The 24,706-nt window shown below is 41.9% G+C and overlaps 2 protein-coding genes across 4 annotated transcripts in view; one reads left to right on the top strand and one right to left on the bottom strand.

Moving 5' to 3' along the window:
- The window catches only part of jazf1a (JAZF zinc finger 1a), a 22,624-nt gene extending 6,583 nt beyond the window's left edge, over positions 1 to 16,041 (top strand). The window contains exons 4-7 of one of the 2 annotated variants that reach the window (XM_026157002.2): positions 8,488 to 8,560; positions 10,426 to 10,622; positions 11,923 to 12,092; positions 13,413 to 16,041. In XM_026157002.2, coding sequence (XP_026012787.1) covers positions 8,488 to 8,560; positions 10,426 to 10,622; positions 11,923 to 12,092; positions 13,413 to 13,589 — 617 coding nt within the window. In that variant the 3' untranslated portion in view covers positions 13,590 to 16,041. Of the gene's footprint in view, positions 1 to 8,487; positions 8,561 to 10,425; positions 10,623 to 11,922; positions 12,093 to 12,279 lie in introns of both variants that reach the window. The other variant, XM_080296449.1, reaches the window with a different exon arrangement.
- Positions 15,640 to 24,706, bottom strand: part of tax1bp1a (Tax1 (human T-cell leukemia virus type I) binding protein 1a) — a 25,141-nt gene continuing 16,074 nt past the window's right edge. For both annotated transcript variants that reach the window (XM_026156995.2, XM_026156996.2), the window contains 6 exons: positions 23,203 to 23,723; positions 20,377 to 20,463; positions 19,172 to 19,358; positions 18,881 to 19,089; positions 18,143 to 18,225; positions 15,640 to 17,540 (listed from right to left, as the gene is read on the bottom strand). In XM_026156995.2, coding sequence (XP_026012780.2) covers positions 17,330 to 17,540; positions 18,143 to 18,225; positions 18,881 to 19,089; positions 19,172 to 19,358; positions 20,377 to 20,463; positions 23,203 to 23,723 — 1,298 coding nt within the window. In that variant the 3' untranslated portion in view covers positions 15,640 to 17,329. The remainder of the gene's footprint in view (positions 17,541 to 18,142; positions 18,226 to 18,880; positions 19,090 to 19,171; positions 19,359 to 20,376; positions 20,464 to 23,202; positions 23,724 to 24,706) is intronic.

Here is a 24,706-nt window from a genome sequence, read left to right as displayed (position 1 = left end):
GACCTTTGACCCTAACTGTCAGATGAACAGAATAGCGGTTTACCAGTCAAATATTCTGGATTAATGAATTGCCCCTCTCCTGGCTTTATAGCACGGTTGGTTATCAGGGGCGGCACAGACATAAAGAGTCTAATCAATACTGCTTTCAGATCAGTTACCATAGGGTCTAGAGTGACACATGGAGAGGATTGAGAGGGGGCGGGGAGGCAAGTGACATTTGGTTTTGACTTCCTTTTCGGTTGTGAATTAGTGCAGTGGCGTGTGATCAATAATCAATCAAAGGATCAGCTAATTTGAAGCTTGAGATATGAGATGCTAGTAGTTGTAAAAAGTGAGGCAGCGGGACTTAAGTCAGGTGTGGAGAAATCAGTGTACGTCTCTGCTGGAAACAGTTAGTTTTTGCTGCAGGCTGTGCTGCCCTCTTGTGGTAGGGCATCTAATGTGCTACACGACCAGAAAACTCCCAAATTTCTGCCTTGTGTTTGGACTCCTGTTCTAATCCGTTATCTTCTATATCGTTTTTTTTATTTGGACTTCTGCCTTGTCTGACACATAATAGCTGGCAGCAAGCAGACCAGATGAGTGTGTCGTGATCCCATCTGTGAGAAACCTAGGAAACGTGTGGATCTACAACACTGATCTCATCCTAAAGGGCAGGAGCCTACCAATGGCATGCCCACACTGTTTAGATTACAGCCGAATGCAATAAGGAAGTGGGGTTAGGTGCACTGTGTTTAGTGTGGTAGTTTTGTTGTGCTGGGAGTGTAGGTAAGGTCTGAGGAATGCAATGATGTCAGGCTTCTCTGCCTGCGTGCACGACGGCAGCAATGTTCTCACCTGCACAAGCACGTACCTGCCCCTTACCTCAGCAAAAAGGACAGGGAGGGGGGAGGCAGGTAGAGATTAAAAGCAGGGAAAGAGATTTAAAAGAGAAGGTTATGAAAGTCAAAACACGGGTGTGAGCTGAGTACAGGGAAATCCCAAAAGATATCACCTTTGCTTGGACAGACTTTACTTGAATCCTTGTTTTTCTTCTGCATTCGGAGTTAAAGGTTGAGCTGAAACTACGGCCTTGTAACATGATGTAAACTCTGCTGAAGAATGCTGATCGTTAGTTTGCAGTGATTTTTTTAAACTTGTTGCTTTTCGATTACAGGGATAATTTTGTGGGTACGATTGGCAAACCACTAGAATTTATTTTTTGCATTTCTTTCTTTGTGATGTTGTTTACAGGGAGACAGCATGTTTGAGGATGTGTAGATTATTCTGTTTTACTATGTAAGTTAAAGCTGAATATGTTAGATATTAGGGCTGGGCCATATTATACCGTTCACGGTAATACCGGTACAATGCTAGGCAACGATAAGAAAATGAAATATCGTGCATGCGCAGTGCCGAAAAAGCACGGCGGTAACGGAGAATGAGAATGGAGAAAGCAGATTGTTGAGTGAAACGGGTGAACCAGAATTAGTTTGTAAAAATGGTGCAACTTAACTGGTTTGGTGTTTGTCTGTCAGATACACAACAAAGCACATTTTTTTTGTAGAATATGCAAGCAGGCCATCGTTATTGCCGTATTTGTCAGACTAAGGTGCTCGTAAATCTGGGAGTAGTCTGGGAGTAGTCTGGGTCCTAAACTCCGTCCTTTAAGGTCCCGAAGTCAAACGAACATCACTGAGAGTTAAAAACTGTCTAAATTCTTCCATCTTTAATAAAATGATCAGCGTTGCTGCTTTACCAGGTGTAACTATGATGTTTAACATCCAGGCATCCATGAAAACGGAATTCATTACATTTAACGGAGTTAGAAGTTAGCGGAAGTTAGCTCGCTAGTTTCGCTAGATTCTAAGCATGATATAGCATGTTCTGACTGAGAGATTTCTGAGAAAAAAAAAAAAATCAAACGTACAGCTCTGCTATCACTTCCAACATAAATGAAGACAGGAAGCTACACAGCAGTGACGTTTGTAGGGTTACTGAAGTTGGGCTAGCTGGTGTTTAATGCTGTGCTACGTGATCGCTAGCGACACAGCTATGTTAGCATAACATAAAGAAAAAGTTAACGTGAAGGTTCCTGATGGTTAGAGACAAATGCAATCGCATGGCAGGATGCTGTAAACCAAACTTCAGTCAGGAGAACAACTGAGATAATCCATCCACAATACAAGGTTAGTCATTAATATACTGCAACAACATAGGAATAGAGCAGCTGTGGTAGAATACAGCATTAATGAATCAATGGTACAGAAGTGGAGGAAGCAAGAAGAATAAGTTGAATAAAGTTTGATTTATCTGACTGCTTTGTTTCGCTTAATGTGCCTTATAATCCCGTGCACCTTATGGTCCGAAAAATACATATTTGAAAGCACCTCTTTTTAACTTCAGTGGATATTATACATAGTTATGCTCAGGATATGTCAGCCCATTTCTACTGGAAATGCCTTTTGGTTAAACTTTCAGCAAGGAATTTACTTTTACACTGTTAAATGTTTATATAGCTTTAATGCACATAAAAAAACAGCTGCTTGTTTAAGTAAAATAAATGGATGGGGTTTTTTTGCGCTAGTAAAGTCCTGGAGTTGTATTTTGTCTCGCAGAAATTATATCGTCAGTTATAACGTTATCGCAAATTTTCAAATATATATCGTGATATATATTTTTGGCCATATTGCCCTGCTCTATTAGATATAACAACATTTTTACCAGTAAGTCACGTGCTGAAAAGGTAACCAATAAGTCGATTATTTTTACAATTATTTTTCATTTTTATTTTACATTGTAATTATATTTTGGACAATGTTTTTGTATTAGACTGATCATTTCAGCTCTATGTATATGTGATTTATATATGCATTAAAAGAAGGATTTCAGCTGTTTGTTCTTGCTTTAGTTGTCAGGTTGTTTCCCATCTCGCTCCTGTCAGAGGGTTGAGAACGGAAGGGGTGCATGTTTGTGCATGTGAGAGGCTGTGCTCACTATACTTCCTGTATGACCTGTCAGGGTGTAGCGAAGCAGTTATTGGACTGGCATCCCAAACTGGAAACTGCAGACCCTCTCTTTTGCTTCACACACACACAGTCACACACACTGTCTTTCGGAAGTCGCACGATCTGAGCGCCCCACCAAGCACTGGGAAGCATAATTACAGAGGAGTTTGCCTTTCCCTCCACCCATATGCCCCCTCTCTTTGCTCCCACTCCTCCTCCTCGCCTCTCTTCTCCCTCCATCCGGTTGCCTGCTGCTTTAGAAACACGTTAAAATGCTCTCCGAGGCTTAATTAGCAGGCTGCATAACAAGCCATGCATTCTTGGTCTGGTTTCAGCACATGCACACATGTAAAGAGACACATACACAGACCTCTCTACACAATGGGCTTGTGCATGTGGACACATGCAGACAGAGTACATTCAGCAGGTGGCAGCAGTGTGCCGCTCGTGAGAGATGGATGTGTGGGTTGTGAAATGAGTGGCTGCAGATTGGGCACAGATATTAATAACTAAAGTGTTTCCACACTGGTGATACTTTGAAACAAAACAGATAAGGAAAACATGTACTGAATTACAAATATGCACATGCATGTACATTAGCCTGCTAAAATACTGTACTGTAAATTTGAAATTGGCAGCTTTGAGGTTCAGTTAGCAAATATATATACGTGTGTGTGTGTGTATGTATGTATGTAGCTTACTGGGTGTACATATGCAGGTCTTCTTCTGGCCACAGCAGCAGGATCAACAGCATGCTCACTTTCTGTCTAGCTCGGCGAGTGGAAGTTGTAAAACCGGCTAACATTTACTGCAGTTCTCGCTATCCGCACCTGGCTAACCCCATTTCCACCAACACCCCTCCCCCTTCTCTACACACACTTACCTCATCCACAATCCTCAGCACCTTGAACATCCCAAGATATTAATTCTGGCATTCTTTCCTCACATTTTTGCCATTCTCACATTAAATTGCCTTCAGCTGATGTTTCTTTCACAGTTAATCCTTTGAGTCAGTCTTATCCTGCTATGTAGTTGGAAAAAATGTGGAATTAACAGAATTTCTGCATTGATTACTCATAAAATGTGGCCTAATCTGCATCTTTAGAAAAAAGTTACAGTTATGGACCTCAATAATCTGACTAAACTAAAACCACACAGTTGTGGTTTTCCTGTCTTAATTGAACACATTGAGTGATCACTCACAGTATCGGCTAATAAAAGTAAGTCAGCTTTTGAATTTAGTCACTCGTAGAAGGAGCAACAGTAGCTGCCGACACAGTGAAGAGGGCCCATATAAAACTCTTGATTGGACACTCTTCAGGTTAGCCACAGCATCTCAATTGGATTAAGGTCACTGTCTTGGTCATTAAAACACTTAATTCTGACTTTGTATCCTTTGGGTTATTATGTTGTTGCCACCCTCCTAAGCCTCAGTTCACGGACTGCTACCCTGACACTCTACTGTGTAATGTTTTGATACAGTGTTCAATGTATTGTTCCTTTAATGATTGGCATCAAGGCTGTGAGGTGGCAAAGCAGCCGCAAACCACGATGCTTCCTCCTGCTTGCAGTTTGTTCGCCTACAAGATATTGCTGACTTTTCTTCTGCTTCATGTGCCGGTTTTTTGAAGGGGGCGTGGAGAGGTGGAAGTCCTGGTATTAAGTAATTTTTTCTAGTGAAGATGAACGAACATTTTAGCAAGACTTCTGCAGGTGTTTTGTTGTAACCCTTTGGTCTTGTTTTCACCTCTTTCAGATGTGTGCTGTGGTTTGATATTTGCAAGACATGCTGTCAGCTTTGTGCATCTCTGTACTGCTTTTTCTTGCAGTCACAGAATGGTTCAGACCTGATTGTAACATCTACTCTTACTTGTAAAGGTTCATAAAGAGATACAATTAAAATGAAGCAGAACTGAGTTCAGGTCATTGCTGCAGCCCCCTATAGTAATCCTAGTTTCTTATATAGGCCCTTAGGAACATTATTTGTCCACCTCTGGTTCAGACTAGCCAGTCATTCTTGAGATGAGCAGCCTACATGAGGCTTTTCATGCATGTCTTTAAAGGAAGTGCTACAGCTGCATCCCAGACTTCCAATCCCATGTCATTAATTGGAACACCTGACTTCCAGTAGCTTTTGGAGAATTTGGTAGTGTTTTTCTAGCCTGGACTGTGAGTAATTACTCAGTGTGTTCAATAAAAGCACGGAAAGTGCAAGTTTTTGTTTGTTGTTAGCAGAATCTGACCAGTGTAAGATTTTTGGGAGTGATATCTATAAAAGAAATCTGTTATTACAATATATTAGCTGAACATATTTGCCTAACATTTGTTATGTGTAGTTATTTATTTACTACACAACCTCAACACACAGAACATGGTTGAAGAGCCTTTCTTCAGTCCCATCTTTATTTTTCACATTTATTGGCCATTATAAACGCTGATACCAATAGACGGACACACAGATAACACTGGCTAATCATATGGGCTTGGCTCTTGTTTTGATTTCAGTCAGATTTTTGTTTGTTTTCAATTAGGACAGAGGGAAAAATCAGTAGCATTGAAGTCCTGGTAATATGAGGATATTCACAAACTTTTTCTTGCAACTGTATACGTTTGACTCTGATGGACTATTTTAAAAAGATCACACTAATTAGGTTTCTTTCTATCACCTCCCCAGATGTGTTTTGTTCTGTGTTTTAAGTTTGTGAAGTAATGTGAAGATGCCACTGTGGACTCTGTGGGAATCTTTTAGATTAAAACCCCCCCAAAACAAAACAGGTTATAAATATTCTAATCCAAACTCATTTGTCATTCCTGTCATCTTTTTGCTTAATCTCAGTGCATATATAGATTTTGTTTTAGCAGATTTTCCCTGTTGTTGTCTAGTCTACTCAGTGGTTTCCAAAAGGTTATTAAAAGATGCAGATAGCTCTCACTAAAACATGTCTCGTGACTCAGGGATGTAGGTTTAGCTGTGTGTATGTGTGTGTGTTTGTGCACAATTATGCATGCACAGAAAGCTCTGGTCTCTACTAGAGATGGACCGATCCGATATTACGTATCGGTATCGGTCCGATACTGACCTAAATTACTGGATCGGATATCGGAGAAAAATAAAAAATGTAATCCGATCCATTAAATATCACGAAAGCACCTCGCAAAACTTGCAACACGCCGTAACTCACCTCAGAACGTTAGCAGTCGGAGCAGTATGCATCACGTGATAGAGCAGCTGTGGCATGCGGGACCTGTCGGTGGTCTGGATAGCATGTGGAGCTTCGCTAGCAACCTGGCATTTCATCTCCGACAAAGTTATCCCCGAGAGAAGTAAAGCAAGTGTGTAAGTCCATCTCTGAATGTTTGTAAAGCATTCCCACGTTAAGCTTAACAAGCGACTGCCTCTCGCTCTCCGGCTGCTACTTCAATCGTGAAACTGCTTAAATGATCAGCTGATCGGCTTTTCTGTCGCGAGTCCGTGTCTCTAGTTTGCTTTTGGCCCACGTTGCACCAGAAAGAGGAAACCAGCGGCTGAACAACAGCAGAACGTTTAAGCTTGATAAGCTGTTGTTAGAATGTATTTATTATTACTTTCTACTCGAGGATCTTTTTCTACGTAGCTGACGCTGGTAACTGTGCAGGGGCGGATCTAGCAAAGTTTAGCCAGGGGGGCCGATAGGGCATGAACAGGGAAAAGGGGGCACAAAGACATACTTTTCTTTCTTATTCTCATTTAAAATGTCGAGCTTTTAATAAATAATTATCTGACACCCAAAGTTTTAATTTGATGTAAAATGAATAGAAGTCAATTACTGTATATAGTGACTATTAAGTCTAATATATACCCTAGTAAGCTATAGTACTTTTTACTTTGGGAAGGTACCATCTGTGCAGTCTGCAATTTTGTTGAAGAAAGATGTTGAATCTATTTAATATTTCTTGAAAAATAATTGATTTCTGTGCATTTTTTTTCACACTGCATCAAATTAAGGTTGATTACGTCGATTAAGCATCATGAGGTGGCGCGTGAGGGGTGGTTCCCTATTTTTTATTTATTTATGTTTGTTGTTGCTGGGAGTTGGAACCCTATTAGTTAGGTTGCTTAATATTTACGCTAAGTACTCTTTAAAATACTAGAATAGGGAGGATGGTGTAGGTCTAAGTTTATTAGATTGATCAGTATTGCTGAACTATGAAATATTTTTTTTGTATACAGGTATAACAGAATAGCTTTAGTGTAGTTGTTGTTTTAAACTTGAGTATGAACTTGCAGACTTGCAAAATGCAGCAAGATATTTTAAAAAACAGTTTTGTTGATTAAAAAACACTATATCGGATTCATATCGGTATCGGCAGATATCCAAATTTATGATATCGGTATCGGTATCGGACATAAAAAAGTGGTATCGTGCCATCTCTAGTCTCTACATCTGAGCAGCAGGTAGGATTATTAAGTCTCAGCTATAAAAGACTGTCAGAAACCACCTCTGCGGACCACCTGGGTATATAATCTTGCTACCCTTTTCCCCCTTTGCCTAGTCTTTTTATTTTGAAAGTCACATATATAGGACTATGTTTTGCATGGCAGACCAGTTGAAGTGGGCAAGTTTCTTTTTTCTGGGTTGTTTTCTTGTTTGCTGGTCTCCTTAGTGTTCCTCCTCCCGCACGGTGGGAAGTCTGCATTCTTTGTTTAATTATGAGGTGTGAAAGCCTGAAAACTGAAGGGCTGAGAAGGCCAACACACCACAGTTGGAAGCATCCAGGGGTGTGTTGTTAATTTTTGCACAGAGATGATCTAGTCCTTGGATCTAAATTGAAATACATCTGCTAGCTATTACATATGTTGCTGCAATTATGCCTGCTAGTGCACACACTCACGCAGACATAGATGGCTTGGCTTAATGTACTGTTTTTTTAAGCTCCTTCTGAACATTCCCAGATTGAACACTTGATGGCACTGGTAGTTCACATATGTAACCCACCCGCAGTGTTTTCATGCACACTTGCTTCTGTTTTCCCGGGGTGTGAGATGGGACTTTGAAGTACACACTGCTTGCCTCAGGCAGTGGAAGTTGCCGACTGTAGCGTTACTGACTTAGCAAGTCATCTGGAAAAAGCCTGTATGTACTCCTCAGCTCATACAGTGTGTACATTCATCACAGCCGCCTTTACTCTAAAGTAATTTTTTTCTTTTTGTAACCACATCCTCCCCCCGGCAACGATTAAGTGGTCTTGGGTCACTTCAGCGAAGGCATTGGTTGTAAATTAGATAGGGCTTGGTTCTGCTGTAATAACGTGCCGTTTATGAAAGTATCTGAAATGTATCTGCAGGGTGCCACACATTGAGACTAATACAGTGAACGCAGTGTGAGACATATCTAGTAATCTATCAGCCTGTCTGGCAGAAAGAATACATGTGTGAGTCAGCTACATACTTAGAGTATTCACAGAACATTTTCCCTCCACAGGGAGTGGTGATTAATCTGAACGTCTCCTTCTCTCGCAGACACAGATCCGAGGGTCTTGGAGAAGCAAGAGCAACAGCAGCCCACCTATCTGGCCCTAAGCTACATCAACAGGTAAGGCACACACAATCGTACACATTCACACACGCTCAAAAGCATCCGTCTACAGAGGGCACCATTGTTCCACCAGTGAAAGTTAACATGCGTGTGAGTGTGTGTATATGTGGCTTGCGGAGAACATCTCCAATGACTGACTTTTCCCATACCCACAGCAGTGACTCATCCACAGACCAGCACAGAAAACCACACAAGACAATCACTTTTGACTCCCTGTGCAGCCAGAGGATTACGGCATGTGTGTGTTTGTGTGTGGTGAACCGATGTGTCACGTCCCACTAAATGCCTCGTTAAATCCCTACAAGATGTAACACTGAGAGAGATAATGGTCGAATGAAAGAGAGAGGTTTGTTTTCTGTGATAATTGTTCAAGTGGCGAGGCTATAAATGTCATTTGTATTTACTGTACATGTTTTGACAGAATATTTAAGGGAGGAGTTCACTCAGCAGCAAGGCCCTGTCTTCTCACACAAATGGACATTTTTCTCATAGCAACAGTGGAGCACAGCTTAACGCCACATGTTAGAAAACCAAATTAGGATATGGATCACAATTTATGAAAAGGATAATAAATAATAAATTAACAGGGTTTTATTAAAGCAGCGATACTTCTGCAGTCAACAGAGGGTACGAGGACAGATTAGCCAAACTTATAAGTAAATAAAAAAATAACATTTAAATAAACAGTTAGCAGCTAAAAAACACCGTGCAAAGACAGCTAAAAGAATACATATATTATTAAAACTGTAACAAAAAACCTAAACTGTGAAACAATATTTGAAATTGCTAATAACTAGTTAAACTTATTAGCTAAGACTTTTGAAACTGTATACCATTTGAATAAGGATTTTAATTTGATTGCTAATAGTATGGATATAGTAGTATAATAGTATAAACATTTAAACAGTTAGCATTACTAAATAAATTGCGACAAAATAAGCTGAAGTTGGGAGTTAAGAGCTAAAAGTGAGGCTTTAAATTGAATCTTGTAGCTAAAAGCATGGATTTCCCACTGCAATGACTAGCTAATGGCAAGATAAACCGTTCAAGAAATCTAAACTAGCTAAAAGTCAGTCATTAGCTAAACATAATACAGAGGTGAAATGTTGAAAAAAGCTGGACAGTATTGGCTGAAAATGTGTCTATCAGCTGAAAATCTTACCCAAAAGTATAGATTCACACGTGCAACTAAATGGAGTGGGAAAACTGTTGAAAGTGGTCAGTGTACTTAATTAATAGCTGATAAACAGAGTTGTAGCTAAAAGTTGTAGATGAAGGATTAAAATAGGCTACATCATTAGATCAATAGTGGATCCGTGGCTGTACATCAGTTTAAAAAGTAAGAGAACTACTGTTTTAATTTATAATTTCATGTAATCACAAGCAAAATCTAAGTAGTTAGGCCTCAGTTGCAGAGGCCAGTGGCAGCCACTAGTTGGTAGGGTTTGTGTCATCCATGCAAACCACAGGCAACAGTTGCAATCTGCTAGTGACCAAAGCAATCAGTATGTTCTTGGTGCCGTACTGTAGCATGTTTGCTGTCTCTAAACCTCTGTCGCTGTAGCCTTAGCAGGGAAAAGGCAAAACTACAACAATTACCGAAGTTATAATAAACTTTCAGTTAATTACCTTTCAAATTAAGAGGTCAAAGTTATAGAAAAAACCCAAAAAAACCAACCCAAGTGGATGAAAATGTGTTAGCATTTATTTGAACAACATTGCTTATATTTATAAGGTTTTCAAGTTGATGAGAACACAGCTGTCACATAAGTTTAGTATTACATGCAGGTAGGAGACCTCTCCACTGATTAATAATGAGAAATCGGATAATGCGAACTAATACAATAACTGTGTGACGTCAGGTTCATGACGGATGCAGCACGCCGGGAGCAGGAGACCATAAAGAAGAAGGCCACACCCAAGTTGTCCCTGTCCATCACGGGCGGAGTGTCCAGGAACAGCACGGCCACACCTCCCCGCCACACCAGCGGTAACCTGACGCCTCCCGTCACGCCCCCCATCACCCCTTCCTCCTCATTCCGCAGCAGCACACCTACAGGTATAACCGGTGTGTGTGTGTGTGTGTGTGTGTGTGTGTGTGTGTGTGTGTGTGTGTGTGTGTGTGTGTGTGTGTGTTCAAACGTATGATTGAAAGGGAAAAAGATGGATTGCTTATATGTGTGATGGGAAAGGATATGTTGAAACTGACTTAGGCAATTTAACCCTACTGACACAAAGAGAAAAAAACATGGGAAGCATATTCATCAAAGTCAGACAGCGCGCTGAAGAGCGAGTGAAGATATTTGTAATGCAAATGGAATGCAGCTTATTTCATAGCTGTCCAATGGCTCTGCATCTCAAAGTGAAAACTACAAAATACCTGCTAGGAGTGCACAAGCCTGCTCATCTTATATTCAGCAGTGTCTCTGTAAACATTAACCATTATTTTTTTGGATATTTCTGGCCAATTCTCTGCTAATACTTGCTCTTTTGTAAATCATCAGGAAAATCTGCTGTCACAGTGGAAAGCTTGTAACCAACCACTATGTTCCTGTGTGTGTGTGTGTGTGTGTGTGTGTGTGTGTGTGTGTGTGTGCACTGTTTGTGTCTTGGGAATGGTGGCTCCTGCAGTGAGCAGACCAGTCAACACTTTGTTAATTACATAGCAGCTGTCACGCTGTGTGTTCGCATGGGGCCGTGTGTTGCACAGCCTAGAAGCAGATGTCCAATTCCAGCCCAAATGGTTCCAAACGTAGTGTTAGGTCTGGGCTTACACATCAGCATGGCTACACACACACACACACACACACACACACACACACACACACACACACACACACACACACACACACACATATATATATGTGCGCGCGCCCACACGCCCCCTTTCAACATGTGCCAGGGTGCCATCCATTTCCTCAAGCTGAGGTGCAGCATTTCCTGTGAGATGGTGGGGGGTCAGTGGGCCTTTATGTCTATGTGTGTGTGTGTGTGTTTGTGTGTGCATGCATGTGAGTGGAAAATGTTCTGCACTTAGTAAAGCACTTTTTCCAGGCTGAGCAATGGGGATCACTCCCACTTAATGATCTCTTTCTCAGTGCCAATCCCCACATTTTGACTCACAGGCACACACGGAAGCACATCACACCATTTCTGGCTTGTGCGTTCCGTGATATGTGGGCTGCTTATGAATCCGAGCAGGGGACAGCACGCAGAGAAATGTGTTAATAAAAAGTCACTTATCGTTTTCTGCTTCTCAAATTCCCAGGGCGTTGCATTCCCGTGGGTATGTCGCTATCCCTGTTTCAGCTGGGTTGACAAGTGTTTTTTTGTTCTGCGTGGCTCCATTATGCCTTTAGGCAGCGAGTATGATGAGGAGGAGGTAGACTACGAGGAGTCGGATAGCGATGAGTCGTGGACCACAGAAAGCGCCATCAGCTCTGAGTCCATCCTCAGCTCCATGTCAATGAACGGGGCCGATGAAAAGCCGTTCGCCTGCCCCGTCCCCGGGTGTAAGAAGAGATACAAGGTAAGGCTGAACCTGAGGGCGGAGCAGGCAGTTCCACGAAGGCATGAGGTTTTACTTCTGAATAAATCCACACTAGAACTTTTGTCTGAGTATCACATGTGTTTGAAAAAGCACATTATAAGATCTGAGGGTGATTAATATTTTCTGCTTCACTTAATTTTTTTTTAATTCATTTTTTTAATAACAGCTGGCAACAAAAAACTCATTCAGCTTGCTCACTATCCAAGCTGCTTAACTAATGGACAGTGTGGGAACATTTCTCCCTAATACCCTGAAGACAAAAACAGCAGCGTGGGAAAAGCGACCTTTGTTGTTGAGGGGCATTCACAGAGGATGAGACTAGCAGTGATATAACAACCAGACACCGCAGGACTTCGGCGAAATTCAGGGACTGATGGTGACGACACTGAAGTATCCATTAGTGATGCAGTGGGCGGGTACATAGTTGAAGTTATCCAACTTTAAAGCGGAGAAAGGAAATTGTTGATTGACAGAAAAATGGTAAAATTAGCATGCAAACATGCTAATATGAAGCAGTCTTAAGGTTTACCTTCCTAGTTTAGTAGTTCAGGATGATAACTTTAACTCCCTACCACTAAACACAAAATAGCAGTTTTGCTGATATCATGTAAATCACTTATATTTCTGGGCGTTTTTAGTCTTTATTGTCTTAGGACAATGTATAGAAGACCACAAAGCTGGGAGAGAGAGAGAACAGGGAAAGACATGCAGTAAGTGGCCTCAGGGTGGATTGGCGAGACATCCATCCCTGCATCTGTCTGTGCACTATTAATAAGCAGTACTGTTCAGATTTTAGTGAAACTTGCACCCAGTAATGGGTCTGCACCCAAATTGTGCTTAAGGTCAAATTCATATTTGCAATTCTCAGTAGATTTTAACTCTGGTGGCTTTATGATATAAGGAGACTCAAAGTATTAAACAGCTGGTGCACATGGGATTTTTCTTTTGTGTACCACATGATAACTGACAACTGATCTGCTACCTATTGTTTTAAAATAAAAAAGTCTAATCGATTGAAATCTACCATGTTTTATAATTGTGAATGAGATAAAGTCAACTCACTGGCGCTACTCTATCATGATGTGTGTAGTAAAAAACGAGAGAGGAAAAACAAATGTTGGATGAAGCCTACGTTTAGTGAAATGTTTCACATTTGTATTTTCGTTGTATTTTCATTGGAATTCTGTCCATAAAATCTGGGATAATGCTCTGGTGTTTTATAGATGCTGTGTGCAATCAAAAGTGGTAATTATAACCCCATTTTTCTTCTTCATCTCTGCATGCGACCACTTTCTTAAGAATGTGAATGGTATCAAATACCACGCCAAGAACGGCCACCGCACACAGATTCGTGTGAGGAAACCCTTCAAGTGTCGCTGTGGCAAAAGCTACAAGACCTCGCAGGGCTTGAGGCACCACACCATCAACTTCCACCCGCCCGTCTCCACCGAGATCCTCCGCAAGATTCAAGGCTAAGAGCCCGCGCTCACACCAATCAACTTCCCCTAAAAAAAAAAAAAAGAGTCCTGACTTTCCTTTCCCATCCTATGTACACTAAAGGATCAAGTGCATGCTTTAAGTTTTTTTTTTTGTTTTTTTTAAATCATCTTCTTTTTGTGTGTTACGTTAGTATTTTTTTCTATCTATGTTATATCACTTGTATTTTTTTGGGAAACAAAAAAGAACTATCTTTGTAGTATTTTTATTGATGTACATTTGCACATTCGTATATGCTATCACATTATTTTATTTTCTATCGTTCGACTTACATAAGGTGCTAACTGTAAAAAAAACAACAGAAAGAAAAGACAAAAAACAAAATGATACGAAAGTAAAGAGGAGAAAAGACGGAGACGTGAAACAGGAAGTGCAACCAAGCCCTGCCTTCCTCCTGCTCAGCTCTGAGTGGGATGAAGTTGGCCTCCAGTGCTGATGTAAGCTCAGCGGTAGTTACACTCCCTTTTGAGCTGCAGAGTCCAGCTGAGCTTAGATCTGTGCCTTCACGGTCATTTGTGGGGGTGAAAGCGCTGGAGTTAAGTTATACTTTTAATAGATATATCGATATATAAACAATAGACAGATATGTATGTGTACATAAAAATATATAAAAGTATTCATGAGCATATACATAGTTACTTTATTTTCAAGCTTTATTTTATATATTTTTGTCAGTGTTTTAGATTTCGTGTTCATTTTTATGTATCAGTAAGTGTTCCTTTCATTCCTCATTTGCTGATTGAGCAATTCTGTCACCTCAGAGGTCAAAGGTCAATCAGCTGGCTGACTTTAGGTTCTGAGTTTTTGTTTCTTTGTTTTCCTTACATGTTCTACAGATTAAGAGCTAATGCTCCTTTCAGTTTGACACCGATCTGTGTGTCGTTTGACCATTTTATCACGTGGAGAACGTATTAGAACACGGCCCGATCCGTATCCGCATTAAGCCATCGTTATCTCCAGCGTTTCTTCATTCACAGTGCCAGAGCTGCGTTCCACACGCTTAGCCACAAAAGTGGGTTAAGCGGCACACTGTATTCCAGTTGCCAAGATCTTTGTAGTTGTTTTGTTTTTTCCATGATCGTTGCCAACAGCTCTCCACTGCCAAACATTGACCATACCATGTGCCTGATGAGGGGATGAGGAGAGAGGGAGGGGGAGGGGGGGAGGAAAGGAAGGTGGATGGGAAGAGTGTTGTAATATTTCCACCCCGGAGGTCGCCCCAGACTTGTGGCAATTATTTTCTTGTACGTCGCACCTCCAAAAAGAAGAAAAAGAAAAAAGTCACGGGAATGAATGGATGTACACGAGAAGAATGTTTTTCACGCATGTTTCTGTGTCGTGTGGAGACGTGTGAAAGAAGAAGGTGGATTTTGTATTTGAAAGAGATTACCATCTACGTGTCGTTTTTGTGCGTGTGTGTTTTAGACAAAAGCATTCCAGTCCATTGTGTGTTCGCGAGAGTGTGAGTGGTGTGTGTTTTCAGCAGTATCCAAGTCATCAGCCTAGAGAGTATTACTGTAATCTGTGTCTCATTGCTCGGATGTGTCATGTTTCTGTGCCTGGCTGCTGGTTCAACTCCTATGGAGCAGGGTGGTTGGCTGGCTTGTTGCTCCTGACTGGGATTTCATCATTCCGAGTGAGAGCGCAGTGCTTCAACTCGCCAAGACACATTTGTTCATTATATCATCATTTCCCTCATTGTACAAAAAAAGTTTAGATTCTGCTCAAGGCTTGCAGCATGAGCCCCCCGTTCATTTGATAGGTACAGTGATCTCCGACACGCACACACCGTCCTGTCCTCCAGTTTGGCTATAGGGATTTTTACTTACACAATGTTGTTAAAAGGCAGACTGCAGGATACGCCACATACCCTCAGCGAGTGTGCTACTACATAAGCACAAATCCATGCCTATTTTAAACCACCTGGAACCTGGATCTGTAAAATCCTGGCACCAGGTTACGAGGACATCTGTGGAGCTGCTAGCCTGAGATGATGATAGAAGACACTTCAGTCCGGCCTTTGAGCGTAGGAGAGAAGGTTCTCTGCGGGGACAGACTGAAAGTTGAGCTGTCAAGCACTCGTAAAAACAAAACCCATCCTCAGCTTCAGACTCGGGAGGGCCACTCGCACATATGGGAGAGGAGAAACGGAGGGTGTGTGCTGGAGGGGAGATGAGGGAGGAACTTCAATATACCGTGTACAGTGAATGTATTGTAACGTGCATCTGTTGTCAAGTGCTTTTAAATTATATTTTCGTATGTAACGTGGAGACTGATGTTTCCTTTTTTTGTACGGGGGTACAACAGGTTCTGAGAAGAGTGACTTGTAAATGATGTCAACCTGTCTTTCTATATAAAAGAGAAGCTGCTTAAATGTAAACAGGAAACGACTGAGAAAAAAAAAAGCAAAATAAAGTAAAAAAGCTCCACATCTCAGACTCGTGTTCATTACTTATTCAGCTCAGAAATGAAGAACAAAGCATCAAAATGCATTTAGACAAGCTGACTTTATTCATAAAGATCTTTGCAGCACCACTTAAACCATTCTCACATGAAAAGGCCTGCATCGGACACGTGACATACATACACAGGTTTGTCTTGTGATGACTGGACATGTGCGTTTCTTTCCTTTTTCTTTTTTTTTTAAAAAGCCTGGTTACAACACGCATAATGACTGAAATAAACAAGCGGTGGTGAGGAAGCCCCGTGAAGACGCACATAAACGACATTCAGTCATGAGGGCTAACAGACTGTGACTGTAAAACATGAAAGTACGTAACAAGTCTAACCCCGTGTCCGGCAGCCAGTTTAGCCAAAAACGAGGTTCATTATCTCCTAAGCCCAGCTTCGTACGGCCGACCTAAGATCAAGAAAGTGCACGCCAGGAAGTAAAACATCATTGGTCCTGTCTTCTTTTAAATATGAGGGAGGTAACGATAAGGGGAGGCGGGTTCACGACGTAATTCACAGGTATCGCCACAATTTATATTTCTTTTCATTTATGTACAGTACATTCAGAATAAAGCCTTATTTAGTGCAGATACATGAAAATGTAGTGCTGTTTTCTTTTGTGTTTAAACCATCTCATACGTACAATATTTCATCTCCACCACACAGTTCTTCACTTTTTATGTACACGCACAGGCGACTCTTTTAAGATGTCACATATTCATATTCACTTTGCATTTATGCTCTTATCTCTCGCGTCTTGCGAAGCATCATACTCTGAGGACAAATAAAGGACGACTCACTGCCTTGGATGATTTCTCACTTGGTGTATGCATGTTTGGAGAAGTTAAAAGAACAGGGACGTTTAGGATGCTTTCCCTCGGAGTCCCAGTTCAGCTTTGTGTCTGTGAATTGTTTTGGAACACAAAATATATATATTTGTGCATTTAATCCCTTGAAGGAGAAAGATGCTAGAAAAGCAAAGGATTGTGGCACTATTCCTGAATGTTAATGATTGTATGTTAACGTGAAAGCTGCTAAATAACTTGGGAGGACTAGCCGCCTAAGTACAAACTCTGCTTCCTTTCAGAAGTAGACTACATTCTCTTAAACGTTCCAAACAAAAAGGAAAAAAAAAAAAAAACCCCAGAAAAATCACAACAACAGTGCAAATGATTGTATGTTAACAAGATAAATCAACCAAACCCGAGTCAAAATCAACTAATAGCGACACATATTTACCCATACAGTATGCCGGAACCCCCTCCCCTTCATTCGATTTGCTCAAAGTTGAGGACGTGGCCGTCAAAGTGCGTGAGGACGTGCCGCTCGAAGAGCTGCTGCTGACAGTTGAGCGGGAACTGCTCGGAGCAGACGGGGCACACCTTCCAGTGGCTCTGGACGTGCTGCTCGAAGCTGCGCTGCTCAAAGTGCGGCGGGAAGATCACCTCGCACAGCGGGCAGCGCTTGTGAACGTCACTACTGCGGAAGGGGATGAGGGGAAAATGGATGAGGTTGGGGGTTGGTGGAAGGGGTGATGGATAGATGAGAGAGACAAAAAATTGAAAAAGAAATGTGAGTTTCCGTGTGGATCATTGTAATGGAGTAGGCCTCTTTTGCTCACAGACCAGATTATGACTAAATAATGAAAGCCAGAGACGTGCGCCTCTTGAAAAGCAGCTGTTGAGTCACTTGCAATAAGCAACTGTGTTACCCCCCCTGCAGGGTAATTATTGGCTCTGTGCGCTACTCTTCCCGTAAGAGCAGAAACAGATAAATTAATTCTGTCTTCATGTGATCCTCTATGTTCATAAGGAAGAAATCTCTGACTGTGTCATTTAGCATGTTATGTCATATATACTGGGGTTCAAAATGACGAGGTCTTACTTGGAGCAGTTTAAGTTCTGGAGAGAAAATGAATCAATGGCTACTTTGATACAAATCTTTTTTTTTCCAAGGCAAAAACTCCCAACAAAGCAGCTGTCTGTGCATCTGTTTTTACTGATGCTCTTGTGCGTTACTTTGTTTCATTCTTTATGTGTCGTGTCTTCTAGGACACCTTGTGTTGAAAATGAATGTCCTACCTGGAGTCAAAGCAGAAGCTGCTCCTGGTTTCACTGCGTCTGTTGGGCTGATGATCACAGGACTGCTGAGCCCCATCTCCCACCTTTGGCACACACACACACAAAAAGAAAATTTCCACTATTTGCTCACAGATCTGAATGCTTTAATGAACACCACCTCCAAAGACAATTACAGGAAAAAGGAGTGCGACTAAAGTAAATGAAGCGTGTGTTAGTAAACTATGTGTACCTACGTTTCTATTACATGACAGTAAACAAGGATGCCCCATTATCCGACAGTCTCTAACTCATCTTCTGCCTGTCCTTATGCAAAACCTCCTCTAATTACTCTCCCCCAGCTCTTGTTATCTTCATCTCTCTTGAGCTCTGAAGGAGTGACACTAATTAGAGCTTCATGCAAATGAGTTCAAAGCACCGTCTTTTAAGGCCAAGCTGCATTTCCCTTCGTTTAGCGAGGGAGAAATCCTCCAGAGACGGAGAAGGGTGAAGTAAACGCGGGATTATCGTGGCAACAACAAAAAGCCAGTGTAGGAGAGCAACGGCTGGGATCGCATCACAGTGATTTAAAATATCCCTCAAAAGTTATGTAGAGAGGTCAATTAATGCTGCCAATCATGGTTTTGTATTTATTCAGAAATACAATGCATTATTTATATATAACAACACTACATACACTAAATATAAAATTTTAGCCAACAATAGGTTTTTCAGTTTTGAGCTAGATACACCGCTACTCACATTTTGTGGCTCCTCTGGTGGATGCTCGAGGGTCTCGGGGGGACTTGTGCTACGGGAGGGTTGGATGCAGACCACCTCTCGATCCCAGCCTGGTGCTCCCGGACCCGGGCTAGACGGTGAGATCGGAGGTGCGCAGGGAGGGGTGCAGGATGGAGCCTCAGGTGGGGGACGGGACACGTGCTCAGGGGAAAGTGCAACATCCCCCCGATCTAAAAAGATTAACACATTAAAGCAGCAGGGGAGCAGCAGGGACACAGAGTGCGAGTAAATCATTTCAGTTTCTGACCCGACCTCTTGTGGTGTCGGTGGAGTAAGGATTGCCGTACTGCAGCTCAGCGGGCCTCTGCGGCACCAGCGGCGGAGGGGAGGGATGCTGGGGGTAGGGCAGAGGGTAGCGCAGCACCATTGGCTGCCGGACCTCAGCACCCTGAACAGCAACCTCCTGCTCCCTCTGCCTGGACATGTAACGCTGCAACTGCTACAGAAGAGATGCGAGAGAGCTTTACACTTTACACTTCACGGCCACACCTCATTTAAAAAGTCCTGGATATCCTCCTGATGCTATAAGCGCAGAACCGCAGTCAGTCTCAGTTTTATAAGTCATCAGTTAACATTTCAGCAGAACCTTTCTCACAGTTGGTGAGTGCGTTCATCTTAAGAGTTAAGTTTCCCGTCTACATTGTTTCTGCCCTTTGTGATTATATCTGAAGCAAGCGCATTAGTACCCTACTCATTACTGTAATGGGTGTCAGACTCTGGCTCCCTCTGCTCTGGCTTTGCTGATAGAAGCACTCACCCTCTCCCTTTCTTTGTAACTCCTTCCTTACTCTCCCTATTCCTCCCTGATCTCCTCTCTTTATGACTTCATTAGTGCGCTGCTATCAGGTTTAACATTTAAACCAGGGTTGGGAAGGTGAAACAGACATGTTGTGTGGCATTTGCACCATCTAATGGCACTGTACCAGTGGGCGAAAGAAGCAAGTATAGATGTATTAATTAGAGGAGAGTGGGGAGTGTTGAGTAAGAAAGAAAAAGCTATGGAAATGGTTCATACACCTCCTATAATTGAAAGCAATGATACTGGTCTGGGCTTCAGCTCAGTCTACATTGTCTAAGTATGTGAATTTGATTGTAAGTAAGAGCTATGTTGAGGCTAAAGTTTTATAACCTTAAGTTGAGGTCATTGTTGAAATATGCACAGTTTTACCTGCAATGAATAGATTCATTTATGCACAACTTGTGCCTGCTTAGAAATCAGAGTATGCAAAAGTTTCTAGAGTGCTCGGGCACTATGTGTGGAGAGAGTGCATTAACATTTTCACTGTTTTTAGACCGATTTCCATGGTGACAGTTGATTTTTCTCCTCTTTTCAGGCCAATATGGCCACAATTTATGTGCAGACAAGTGGAAAACCTGAATGAAAGTGCTGAGTTGCTGTTAAAGCAACAATGTTGCATTGAAATTCATTTAGAGAACACTGGTGGTGGCATCTTTACCTCCTGTAATTGCTCTTTGTCTCTGAGAGCCTGGGCAAGGTTGCGTTTCAGTTCGGTGACCTCGCTGGCTCTCTCTGCCATTTGGACCTAGTGAAATAGATAAAGACAATCAACTCACAGCACAGTGCATCTCAGCATTTTTTTTCATTTGACGTACAGACCTGTAAGATGGGCTCAAGAATCCCTTTATCAACAGCTCCACTCATGTTCAACTGTATTATCTTAAACTCATTTAAAACCAGGATTTGCCTACACTTTACTCTTACCAATTATTTTCAGATTAGCAATTTCATCCTCAACGTTTAGCTGTGGCTCAATTTAATAACAGCTCGTTTAATCTATTATGTGTTGATAGGATTTGTTTTTGTTTAGTTGTTTCAGTTTTTCCAAAACTTTTATTTTTATTCTAACTGCAAATCTGTATGGTTAGCCAATAATTTTAATTGCCAACCATAGTTTTAACTAATAATCTTCAACTTTTTCCCCCTTAGTTGTACAATACCGCTGAAGGGCTGTACAGCTCAGGAGTATTTTCATCACGCCACCGGGCGGGGTAGCATGGACACCCAAGTTTGTGAACATGATGACTTAAGAACGATGCAATATAGGATTTTCAAATGCATACCATAGGAGCATCTACTGAAAATCTCAGACCAGTTTGAACGATTTTGATCTTGACCTCAAAGTCAGGATCAGAGGTCAAGTTTTTTGAAAATTCTGTCTACGTGATAACTTGAGGCCGATGTGGCCAAGGATTTTTTCAAATTGATACCATAGGTGCTCTTATCTAGTATTAGGCTATGGGATAGCATTGGCGACCACCAGTATTTTTATTCATACGATTCATACAGCTTTTAGTTGATAATAACCGCTTTACTTGTTGCTTTTATTTTGTGCCAACTTGAGAAGACCAAAATCAGCCTTCATACAGCCAGGTAAGTGAAAATATTTGGTTTTAATTTCACCTGGTGCAGCCTCAGATGTGTGGGCCTTGCTATAAAACACATAACATAACATAAAGCTGAAGCGGACCAGGGGATCGTAGTAAATCTCTTAGCCTCTAACAGAACTGACCCTGTGGGATAGTTTACATGGCCCGTTGCCCGTCTTCTCTAATTTCACCCCATTTCAAAGGTTCCAGATTCCCTCCCTTCCCATGGTTTCTCTTTCTGCTCAATGTCCATCTGTCTATCCCAATTTTTTCTCTCTTAAATTCTGTTAGCTTCTTTTGCTTCCCCCACTTGTTCTCTTTCATCTCCTTTTGTCCTCTCTCGTGTTTTCCTTCTATCATAAATTTACGGCACGGCATTAGAAGGTTAAGTTCAGGTGAAGGGAGTCCGCAGCAATGTAGTACTATGCACCCCCCCCCCCCCCCCACACACACACACTTCATCCTATTCCTCTCCCTCTCTCCTTCCTCTGGGTGGCTGATGTAAACAGCCGTAAAGCATGCCGCTCTGCGGCTGCCTCGCTTGTCAGTCTCCGGGGCCATTAAGAGCAGCTTGGGACCCGGGGTGCTCGCCCCAGACAGGAGACTCTATCAAAGTTGAGGGAGAGCCGTATTTACAGCGCCGATAAACACACACTCACTCATGGAGATTAAATGCTATTTGGTACTTTAGTGGAGGTTCGCATTCAAAATGCAAGGTCTCTACTGAATCACGCACACATACCACACATGCTGGCTCACCCATTGGAAGGTATGGTCCATACTGTAAGTAGTAGAGCAGTTAGACATTTGTTGTTCTTCAGGCTTTGTGGTTCAGCAAATTCCATTTGAATGACTGGGTATTACATTAAAGTGTTTATGCATGGCACAGCAGACCGTCGTACAACAATGTTTTTCAGGCAGCTGTGTTTTATTTTAATGGTAGATTGTGCATAAAAGAGCATTAAACTGAATTTGACAATGAAAGCAGCACAGAGGGAGCCATGCATGTTAAGTGAAGATTTAAAAAAAGAAAGAAAGAAAAAAAATCTACCAATAGTAGAGGTACAAATCCCCACAATATGATATTATCACAGTACATGATAGCATGTATATAGCATGATATGATATTATTGCAATTTTTAACAATTTGTTATACACTGAGTATAGATATATAACATACAGGAGTGTCCCAAAATGCACTATATACTTCGTTTTTTCTAATTCATTTCAGGTTTTATTTGGAAAGACTTGAGGCCATGAGCATATGACAGTTTTGGTTTTACAGTTTTTGTAAGCGTATCATTTTTGTGCCCATGGTCCGCCAAGTGACACTGGAGCAGCATTGCAAAATTTCCTACTTAGCAAGAAGCTTTTCAGTCCCCGACGACACTGCTCCAGCACATAACACAATTTATGCAATCCGTGGCAAATTTCTCAAAACAGGATCTGTTCTTGACAAATCACGCAGCAGAACTCCTGCTATTACCACCAGTGATGAAAACACTGAACTCCTGGAGCAGGAGCAAAGCCAGGGAAGTCTATACAGAGCGCTGCACTGGAACTGCACTATGTGGCGGCATACAGCTAGTCTTCAAGGTGCTGGAACATTAAGGCAAGTCTAGCAGGTAAAACTGCAACCACTCCTTTGTTGATGCTAAAAATATGAATAAACTCAGTTTCTGTAATTTGTATGAATTTATTAAAATTGTATAGTGAAATCTGTATATTGTGAATATACTGCAAATTATGTCCTCAAAGTTGTACTTTGTCAGTATTTATTTTAACCAGTATATCTCATTTCTGTTACTTTTTGCTGTGGAATGAGACCCAACACCCTCACAATCACATTCTCTCAGAGCTTTACTTAATCTTAAGGTTATGTCTTTGTGTCTTACTCTGAATCGCTCCTCCTCGTCAGCCAGCCGTTGTTTGAGTGTCTCGTTGATTGCGCACTGCTCCCTCCATTTCTCCTCCATCATTGCCAGCTCCTCCTCCACTGAACGAGTCTGCTCCTTCTCTGCCTCTTCCATGCACCTCTCCTCTACCTCCAGCAGCCCCTGCTCCTCGGCACCGTCCCTCAGCTCCTCCACATTCAGGGCCCCTTCCACCTCACTGTTTTCCTCAGCGCCCAGCCTCTCGTTCTCCACTTCTACCCAACTCGCCATCCTCAGGCTCTCTTCCGGCAGGCTCTCCTTCCACTCCTCTTTTTCATTCTCTTTGTCTTTTTCATTATCATCCATTTGTTTAACTTGACTTTCAACCTTCACCTCAGCTTTCTCTTCAAGTGTATTCAGTGTCTTCTGCTCCTCCTTCTCTGTGCACACTTGTGTATCAGCATTTGTGACTTCCTTGTTGCTGACGTCTGGAGTGATTGTCATCTCAACAGCTTCTTGTAGGACTGCCGCAGCTATATTTCCTGTAAAAACACAAAGTTACAATTAAACCTATTTAAATGTAAAGAGTTTTACACAGAGAAATATGAGCTGAAGGCATTAACCATAATTCAGCTCCTTGGCACTGGGTGGAAAACAGTGGGTCTTTCACTGAAACCCTGTGGAGAAATCTGCAGCAGCACAAGTACAAGGGTACAGAGTGGAGTTTTTATGAGCGAACTTATTGCAGCCTGGCAAAAGTGATCCAGAGGTGCACAAGGACACGAGAGAGAGACTGCCAAAATAAAAATTAGGCGTTTGATTTCAGTCAAGTACGGAGGTGGAAACATTATGTTTTGTGGCTATTTTTCTGCTAAAGATACAGGATGACTTTCCCAAAAACCCAAAAAGAATCCACACAAACATGTGGCAAACATGCAAACGCCACACAGAAAAGCACTGGCCAGATGGTGGAGTCAAACTGTAAGGCAACAGTGCTTTAGCAAATGACGTGGTTCTGATGAATTCATCAAGCCATGACCTCCAGCTTACAATGGAGCAGTTTTTAGCTGAATGTGAAGTGGTTAGGTTAAGAATTAGTGCCTCCAAGTGTGAGGCTGAAAAAGGGTAGAGTGCCCACTCCAGGTTGGGAATGATTTGTTGTCTCAAGTGGAGGAGTTTAGGTATCCTGGCGTCTTGTTCACCAGTTAGGGGAGAGTGACATGTGGATTGGTGCGATATAAGCAGTGATACGAATGCCAAACTGGTCTGTTGTGGTAAAGAGAAAGCCGAGTATGAAAATGAAGCTGTCGATTTACTGACTGATCTTGTTCCTACTCTCACCTATGGTCGTGAGAAACTGAGATTGTGAATACAGGTCCGCAGAGATAAGGTAAGGAACTCAGTCATTCACTCAGAATGACTGAGCTGCTACTCTTCCACATTGAAAGGAGGCAGTTGAAGTGGTCAGCCAGAAATGCTAGAGAAATTACATCTCTTGACTGGAGAAGGAGGCTGGGGAGAAGGA

Source organism: Astatotilapia calliptera, chromosome 22 (genome assembly GCF_964374335.1).
Source record: "Astatotilapia calliptera chromosome 22, fAstCal68.1, whole genome shotgun sequence".
NCBI lineage: Eukaryota > Metazoa > Chordata > Actinopteri > Cichliformes > Cichlidae > Astatotilapia > Astatotilapia calliptera.
Note: the sequence above shows the minus strand (reverse complement) of the source record. Positions and strands in the feature narration are given on the sequence as shown.